This window comes from Petaurus breviceps, unplaced genomic scaffold (genome assembly GCF_028583685.1).
Source record: "Petaurus breviceps papuanus isolate PSGF00001 unplaced genomic scaffold, PetGlider_PUasm1.0 37, whole genome shotgun sequence".
In the NCBI taxonomy this organism is placed as follows: Eukaryota; Metazoa; Chordata; class Mammalia; order Diprotodontia; family Petauridae; genus Petaurus; species Petaurus breviceps.
The window spans coordinates 41,991,577-42,001,182 of NW_027186296.1; the positions used below are offsets into that span (position 1 = coordinate 41,991,577).

Here is a 9,606-nt window from a genome sequence, read left to right on the forward strand (position 1 = left end):
TAAGATTAAGTCAATTGGGTGAAAGTTAGTGCCTCCTAGGCAAATACTAATGGGATTTCTCCTTTTCTAACACTAGGTGTGAGCTGATTTTATCCCAGGTGAATGATCTTCACAGAAGAGGGAGAGGAGAGTCGTATGACTGCAGCTGAATTTATGTCCAAATTTCTCTTTTTAAAAAAGGCTCCTGAGGCAGCTAGGGGTCGCAGTGAATAGAGCACTAGCCAGAGTCTGGAAGACCCGAGTTCAAATCAAGTCTCAGACACTTAAGACTGTGTGACTTTGGGCAAGTCACTTAACCCCAATTGTCCTGCCTTCCCCCCTCCAAAAAGACAAACAAAAAAAAATGCTCCAATAATCCATTTTCAGCCAACTCTTCCTTAGTACAATTAGGAGGAGCTAATGAATGACAGGGCAGAATGAAATAATGAAAAGAGGAGGAACAGTAGGTACATTTGTAAGATAGTAATGAACCAAAATCCTCTTCCCTGCAGAGCAAGGAGTCAGAGAGAAAACATCTGAGGTTTCATGTCTGAAAGTCATGGGGATGATGACGTTAGGTACACTGTATGGCAGCACCATCTACAAACAGATGGAAATTAGTTTTGTTTTTTTGCTTTTTGGAAAGCAGTTGGGGTTAAGTGACTTCCCCAAGGTCACACCCCTAGTTTTTGTGTGAAGTGTCTGAGATCAAATTTGAACTCAGGTCCTCCTGACTCCAGGGCTGGTACTCTATTCACTGCGCCACCTAGCTGCCCCTGGCAATGAGTTTTAAGGGTACAGTTTCTAGGGGACAATTATTTGGTTCTTTACCGTGAGCTCTTGCTTTATGTACTCTATGGTGGCTTCCAGAGCCCTGGTGCCTCTGGTGGCTTCATCCTCCACGGCTTTCACTGTCTTCAGGAGAGATGTGACATTTGTCACCATCACCTAAAAAGAGAGTAAGATAAAGAGAGAAGAAAGAGGATGTGGGTTGAGGACTTTTCCCTACAGGAGTGACAGCCATAGACTTGCTGATAACACAAATATTTGAAATATTGTTGTTCTAGCAAAAAAAAAAAAAACTTCCACTAAGGTTTTACTTTGATTTGTCAACATAATCTTAAGTGCCTACTATGTGCCATGTGCAAAACACTAGGTATATAAAGACAAAAGGAACACAGTCCCAGCCCTCAAGGAGCTTACGTTTGGGGGGTGGGGAGGAGGCCCTCAGAGTTAAGTGACTTTCCCAGGATCACATAGCTAGTAAGTGTCTGAGGTCATATTTGAATTCGGGTCCCTCTGACTTCAGAGCTGGTGCTCTATTTCACTATGCCACCTAGCTGCCCCAAGGAGTTTATAGTCTAATGAGTGAGAGAATATAAATATATATAAAAATATATACAAGGTAGTGTGAGGAGAGGGGAGGAGATCAGGAAAGACTTTCTGCATGAAGTTGCAACTGGACTGAATCTTTAAAGAAACCAGGGATTACCAGATGCAGAGGACAGCAGGGAGAACCAGTACAAACACACAAGAGATGGGGGCATCATGTGTGAGGTACAGCAGGTAGTGTTCCTGTATAGCTAGGTGGCAGAGTATATGGAGGGGAATAAATGTGAGAAGGCTAAAAAGAGAGGAAGGGGTCAGTCTGTCAAGAGATTTAAATGGGAGAAAAGTGTTTGTATCAGATCCTAGAGATATCTGGGGCAACTCGAGTTTGCTGAGTGGGGAAAGGGAGATGTGACCAGATTTGAGTTTCAGGACAATTATTTTGGTGACAGTATGGAGAAGAAATCAAGCTGCGAAGCTTGAGGCAAAGACTTCATTTAAATGGCAATAAGCTGGGTGAGAGGTGAGGCCCCAGGGACTGAATTAGGGTGGTCTTTGTGTGAAAGGAGAGGACAAGGAGGAATTCAGGATGATGCTGAGTTTCTGAACCTGAATAAATGAAGGACCTTGGTACTCTCAGCTGTGATAAGGATGAGGGTGCGGCTCTGGGGAAGAAAGATAACTTTTGGACAGGATGTAGTTTGAAATACCTTCGCAATATCTAGTTTGAATAACTCAAAAGGTAGTTGTCCATGCAGGTGTGGAGTACAGGAGAAAAACTAGGCCTGAATCCTTAGGGGAGGAGGATAGGAGATGGAGGGTGGTAAGATCCCAGAATAGGACAACGCCCAGAGAAAGAGAGGCTTAGGGAACATTGTAAGCAAATCAAAAATAACAAAAGAAAATACCTTAAACTCACTGCTCTCACATTTTAAAAAAATGGACATGTCTCTTATTCATTCCCATCTTCCTCATCTTTCCATCCTATTATAAGAAATGTGATTTTTTTTCTTCTTTTGCTTAATTCAGTCAGTCAACAAACATTAATTGTATACTTATTATATGTCAGGCATTATTCAGGGTGCTGCGGATATAAATATAAGAGGCAGTCCCTACCTTCAAGGAGACTGCATTCTAGTAAGGGGATACAACTTGTTCCAAGATAAATAAGCAGGATATATGCAAAGGAAACACATTGTAAAATGAAATAGGAATAGGGGTATTAACAACTGGGAAGACCAGGAAAGGTCTCTGGTAGGAGGTCGCACTTGTCCTGAGCCTTGAAGGGAGGTGGGGGTTTTAAGAGGTGGAGGTGAGGTGGGAGAGCAGGGTAGATGAAAAAGTCATAGAGGCCAAAGAGAGAATATCAGAAGTAGGAGTTAGGTAAAGCCTTACAAGATTACTCTGGCAAATATCATATTGAGAAGTCACCAAGTGAAAGATGGACTAGTTACAAGTAGGTGTATCAGTTTAGCTTAATAAAGGCATACAATAACTACACATGTACAGCCTATATTGAATTGCTTGTCTTCTCAGTGGGGGTGGGTGAGCAGGGAAGAAGGGAAAGAACCTGGAAATCAGTTTTAAAAACAAATGTCAAAAAAAAATGTTTTTTACATGCAACTGGGAAATAAGATATACAGGCACTGGGGTATAGAAATCCATCTTACCCTACTAGAAAGTTGGGAGGAAATGGTGGAGAATATAAGAGAGAGCAGATTGGGGGAAGGGGTATTGAGTAGGCTTGCTATCTTGGGGTGGGGGTAGAAGAAAGACAGGGAGAAAATTTGCAACCCAAAATCCTGTGGAAATGAATGTGGAAAACTAAAAATAAATAAATAAAAGATTAATTAAAAAATAAAAGGGCATACAATACATGCATAAAAGTCAGCTAACCTCTGGAAGTCAATACCACTTTTACCCCTGGCATCATTCAAAGAAACTAAGTGGTTGTCAAGTTTTCCAGGACAATGGGTGACCAAACATGCTTCCTTTCTGATTTTCTTCCATCCCAGTCTTTAGTTTTGGTCTTTCCAACTATGTGTATGCCTGAGTCATAAATGTTAATGAATCTCTAACATAGTGACCAGGTAAGAAGAATTAACTGGGTGATGAAAAATTACCCTTTTTTTGGGTATATGATAGAAGGAATTTGAGTTGAAGACGAGTGAAGGCAATATGTTGGTCTTTTTTGGGCTACTGTGAAATTTTCATGTAGCAAGTTGATAAAAAGGAAAATGGCAAGTATTGGAGGGGCTATGGGAAACAGTAACGTTAATGCAGTGTTGATGGAGCCATGAACTGGTACTGCCATCCTGGAAAGCAATTTAAAACTATACCCCCAAAGTTAGGAAACTGGCCATAGACTCTGACCTAGTAATATCACTATGAGGTTCATACCCCAAGGAAATCAAAGAAAAAGATCACATGCGTACAGCTATTTTGTTGTGGCAAATGAAGGAAAACTAAGGGATTGCTAATTAGTTAGGGAATGGTGAACAAATCAGGTAAATGGAATACTATTGTGCTGTAAGAAATGGCAAAGTGGACCATCTTGTTGGGCCCTAGTGAAGGTCTTAAGAAGACTTCTATGAACTGTTGCAGAATGAAGTGAGAAGAATCAGGGGACTAATTTATACTACAACAATACTGTAAAATGGATTAACTATGAAAGACTTTAGAACTCTTAATGATCAAGCATTACTCCAGAACCAGTGATCATCCATGACTTCAGAGGTCCAATAATAAAGAATGCTTCCCACCTCATGGCAGAGTAGTGCTGGTATAAGTATGCAGAATGAGATATTTTTGGACATGGTTAATATGGGATTGTTTGATTATGCATAAGTTTGCTGCAAGCTTTTAAAAAAAATTTATTGGGTGAAGGGGGGGGAGTAGAGGAGTTGGGAGAGAGAAAGTAAATATTTTGTTAATTAAAAAAAAACAACTTTTCATGCAACCTCCTGATGAAAATTATAATACTGTTTTATGCTCTCATTTTCACCTGGCATGAAACCAAGGATTCTCAGCCTTAACCTACAGGCTTGGCATGCTCATCACTCACCCTGAAAGAGCAGGGAAGATGTTACTGATGTCTCTTCCCTGGGCTTCTACCTGCACAACAAAATGCTCGGATAGCAAACCGAGGCTTGCGGCAGAGCTCCTGCTGTGCTACACTTGATATAAGTCAGGCTGCGATGTTGACAGAGATCACACAAAGTGCTAAATAAATCACTTTAATGGGTTATTTTTGTCACCACAAAAGCTGTGTTGCTAAAGATAATTTCAAACGCAGAGAGAACAAAACTGGAAAGCTTTAACCAGGTAATAATAGAATGCTACAAATAACCAGGTCATGGAGGGAAAAAAATGACCCCTTATACAGTGAATTGCCACTTGAAAGACAAGTCAAGGGAAAAAGGAAGCCCCTCGTCTACCTTGGCTGCACCCTTGAGTTGGTACATGGACGGATCGTCGGCTGGCTTGCTGGCAGCTCCTTTAGTAGCACCAATAAGATCAGAAAGGGCCTTGGCCACATCTTTTATGGCATTGATCAGTACCACCTGAAAGAAAGGAGCCACAAAAAGAGGAGGAAACACTGACATCACAACCCCATCTGTCTTCATCCAATCAAATATGAAGGATAGGCAGATGCCACGAGGGATTGGGTAGAGAGTCTTTTTAAAATAAAAATGTTTTATTGGGACCTCTGATTTCAATGATCCTAGGAACTTTCTAGCCTTCAGAGAGATGCCTGGGGTGCCAAGAGTTAAAAGTGCCTTGTCCACCAGTGCACAGGAAGCATGTATCAAAGGTGGGGCTTTCCCAACTCTAAGACTAACCTTTCCTTCACTTACTTTTCTGCTTTTCAATTAAAAAAAACAAAACAAAACACAGCTAAATGGTTTTTAGCCAGTGATTTTGCTGACCTAGCCTCATTTCCTACAAAGGGATTGAGATAGATAAAGCGATCATTGTGACTCAATACCACTCTTCCCTCATGAAACCAAATAATTCGATATATACACTAGTGTGCCCTTTCACAAAATGCATTATGTTAATTTGTCTTACTCCACGGTAACTGTAACTACCTGATACAACAGGCCACATTTTCACAACATTTCTTCCCTTACCTTAAACAGTTTTCCATCTTCGTTTCATAAAAGGGGTGCCCAATTTCTGGGCATGGAGAAAGGATGGATGTTTTGTTTCTACTGGCTATGTGCTACCCTTACTGCCATGGGGAACTGGATGGTGGTGTTACCGTGTGGTTGGAGATGTAAGAAGTGGGCAAAATGTGGTCACCAGTTTCCTACTTTTTCTTAACTACTGAGTATTTCCCAATCAACTGGTGATTAGTGACATTGGGGAGAATTCTACACTGGACATTTTCCACAAGAAATCAGCACAATATCTCCTGGGTGTTTTCAAAAGCTTGGGAGTCTATAGAAAGGCAACAAAGTACCCTAAGTAGCACTTGGAAACTCTGTCATCATCTAAGCTAAACTGAACTCTCACATTTCAACTTTGAAGGTAGGTTGGCCCTACATTTTTCAGAGCTGAAACACACCAAAACAAACAGTCACCAATATGCTCATTTAATGCTAGTTATCAAGTTATAGTCTTTCAGTCCTCCATGGGGTAGAAGCAATACTACAGGAAGAGATTGTGTGAATACTTAAAATTCCACAGGGCAGCCAATTTGGATTCTGATATTATCAAAAAGAAATGCAGCAGGGAAAAAAATCTGCAATTTAAGGAATGTTTCCCCTCAGAGCTATGCTCCATTAGAGGATGTCAGAGAAGGAAAGAGGTACAGCCGTTTGGGGAAAAGTTGCTAGTGTTTTATTAACTAACTGCAATCATTTATTAACAACGCAAACAACACCATTTGCTCTCTGCCATATAAATAAAAAGCTCTTGTCTGTTATGAGCTATCCAAACTGAAGGGATGGACTTGTGGAGAAAGACTTAAGAAGCTAAGTCTGGAGAATTTACCACCTGATGGGTTGGAACTAATCGAATAAACAAGAATGAGTAGTAACTTTTCTTGGAAGCTTCTAAATGGTTAGCCACTCTCTGAACCTGCTTGCATTTAAGAGAAAAAAAAGTCAAAATTCTAGGGCTACAGGAGAACCTGCAAGGTCACTGAGTTCACTTCCCTCTCCCAAAGTCAAACATGCATGAAATCATATATTAACTTAATGTCCTGTTTTACTTTCAGAGATCTGAAGACTAGGGTCACTTATTTTGTATAACTAAAAAGGCTGTGCCCACAAACACAGGAATAGGATTACAAACCAAGAACTGGAAGGCCATTTTACAGCCAAGGAAACTTAAGCCAAGGGAAGTTAAATAATGATATCCCCTAGTAATTCTCATACCTGGGTCTCAGGATCATCAGAACCTAGACTGGCCGCTCCTAGTTTCACCACCTCGGCAAGTTGCGTGATGGTGGCTGCTGATGACTGGGCTGCTTGCGCCAATTTATCTTGAGTTGAGGCAGCCCCTGACACGAGTAATTTTGTATCTTCCACCAAGGCCTTTGCCGTCTTTAAAATGTTCTCCCTGGGAACAAAAATAAGGCAGAAGAGAATAAAGAGGGCAGTGGACAACATGTTGACTGTGTGGGGCTCAGGATAAAAGTATGGTCAAAGGCTGAGATGCCCATCCGCCAAACCATGGTATCTATAAAGAGCTAAGGCTTTAAGAAGCAACACTTGGAAAAAGTTATTGTCAAAGGAGGACTCTGTATAAAAGGAGAGAGACAGAGAGAGAGAAAGACAGAGATGGAGAGAGACCAAGAGGGAGGGGGAGAGGAAGACAAGGGGAGAGAGAATGAGAATGAACCACCCTCTAGAAGGGACAGAGAAGCTGTCAACTAACAAACAGCAAAACATGGAAAATCTTGGATTTTAGATCCATAAAGGCCCTTAGAGGGGATCTAGTCCAGCACTCTCATTTCACAGAGGGGAAACTGTGGCCCAGAGAGGTTAAGCAATTTGCCCAAGGTCATACACGAAAGTGGTAGAGCATATATTTGAATCCAACTGCTGACACCAGATCCATTATTTTTTTCTATTCTGCCATGCTCCAGATGCATAAATTCAGATAGCCAAACAAGCTTAGGAACAGTATCAAAGCCAACTGGTTTAATATTCTCTCTCTCTCTGGCAATCAGGGCTGAGTGACTTGCTCAGGGTCACAGAGCTAGTAAATGTGTGAGGTAAGATTTGAACACAGGTCCTCCTGATTTTGGGGCTGGTGCTCTATCCACTGCACTAGTTACCTGCCCCTAGTTCTTGCTTTATAGCCCAATATAACCACCAATTGGGGGGATTTGTGTGTGTATGTGTGTGTGTGTGTGTGTGTGTGATAGTGTGACATCCTTTCTCACAAGCTAAGAAATGAAGCAATGAAGCAAAAACTTAGCTCAATGTATGAAATCAGACAAGTGGGGCTAGAAGGGGACCCAGGGGAGCCATATGGACAGGGCTGAAGTTTTCCACTATATTCTATGCTGAGATTTCTAAACCAATGGCAGGAGGTGAGCCTAGGAGGAAGAAAGGGTAGGAATCTCTTCATCCTTTCGTGCCCTAGGAAGCAGGATCAGAGACAGAGGGGGGGACATAGTAGCTGTGTTGCAAGGATGTGGCCTCCAGCAGCACACACAGAATTCTGACATTTCTAATTTGGGAGGTACTGCAGGAATGGGTATTCCTTAGCTGCTGTTTAAGGTCCCAAACTCCTGACGCAGGCAAGGAAAAGAAAGCTTAGGTGTTGAGCATCACTTCCCTAAACAAGTTAAAACCCAAAACTTTCTGGCCAATTCATTTCTCTATTAGTGCTATGTACAATTGCCATGTGGTTAAATAAGAGAATGAGTTACAGGAATGATTTCCTGTTTTCCTGAGTGAGAATGTCATTCTTCACTGGAGCAGGCTTTATTTGGGTTGTGAAATGGAAGGCTCAAGAAATGATTCTACTTTTAACTCTAGTAAATAGGATTTATTTTGACAATTTGGCTTGCCCTACTTATCTAACTGCTTTCCTTTCTCCCTAACCTTTCTAGTCCTCTTCAGAAACATAATAAAGCTTTTTGCCTCCTGGGCTGCCCCTCTGGAGAGAATTTCAGAATTCTCCCAAGGCAGGTAAAATTCAATCATGACCATCACCTTTGGCTACGTCTGGGATGGCTGTTGCTTTGTCTTCAACTCTCTGTACCAGCCCTCCCTCCTTTATTTTGACCAAGCCCTGACTGACCTGTGGTCTGCAAAGGTTTCATTGTTCTCGGCGTTGAGGGTCCCAGCTGTTGCAAACATGATGGTCGTATCCAGATCAGCAATGATGCCTGACACAGCACTGGCTGCTGTGATGCAAGCCTGAGTCCCTTTATTCCCTGCTTGGAGGGCAGAGAGAACCAAAGAAACCTGGTAATCAGAGACAAAGGAAACAAAAAGAGAGACAAAATTACCGAAAGATGAGCAAAGACGATGCCCATCATCTCTAAATTCTCTTCCAGTTTATGAAATCATATAATGGAAAGAGCATTGGTTCTGGAGTCATAGGACCTTGTGATCAAGTCCCACTTTCTGATACTTACAACCTGTGGGGACCTTAGGCAAATCATCTGTATTCCCTGGTCCTATGTATTTTAAAGATAAGTTTTCTTATCTTTAAAACAAAAGGATTGGCCTCTAGATAGTCTCCAAGGTCCCTTCCAGTTCTAGATGTATGTTCCAATGATAAATCTATGGATTTATGGCTCTAGATCACATTTAAAATTATGTAAAAAGGGGTGTCTAGGTGGCGCAGTGAACAGAGCACCGGCCCTGGAGTCAGGAGGACCTGAGTTCAAATCCAGCCTCAGATGCTTAACACAAAAACTAGCTGTGTGACCTTGGGCAAGTCACTTAACTCCAATTGCCCTCCAAAAAGCAAAAAATAAAAAAATGAAAAAAATAAAATAAAATTAGGTAAGAATATTCACAGTTGGGATACCCTAATAGTTTGGTCCAGGGGTGGGGAACCTGCGGCCTCGAGGCCACATGTGGTCCTCTAGATCCTCAAGTATGGTCCTTTGACTGAATCTAAACTTCACAGAACAAATCCACATGTGGCCTTGAGGCTGCAGGTTCCCCACCCCTGGTCTGGTCATTTCACACTGGGTGGACAGAATTAACTTCTCCTCTGATCTTGTTCTTTACATCTCTATGCATTACCCAGTGCCAGAAAGTTTTCTACAGGCTGGCATTTGTGTTTTATGTCTGAGGATGCCTCTCTATCAGAAATGAACCA

General features: G+C 41.7%; 1 protein-coding gene across 1 annotated transcript in view; it reads right to left on the bottom strand.

Annotated features, from left to right (window-relative positions):
- TLN2 (talin 2) overlaps positions 1–9,606 on the bottom strand; it is a 569,404-nt gene that overhangs the window by 55,388 nt on the left and 504,410 nt on the right. Inside the window, exons 50-53 of the mRNA XM_069098382.1 lie at positions 8,572–8,738; positions 6,693–6,876; positions 4,746–4,871; positions 811–927 (exon numbers count right to left, since the gene is read on the bottom strand). Coding sequence (XP_068954483.1) covers positions 811–927; positions 4,746–4,871; positions 6,693–6,876; positions 8,572–8,738 — 594 coding nt within the window. The remainder of the gene's footprint in view (positions 1–810; positions 928–4,745; positions 4,872–6,692; positions 6,877–8,571; positions 8,739–9,606) is intronic.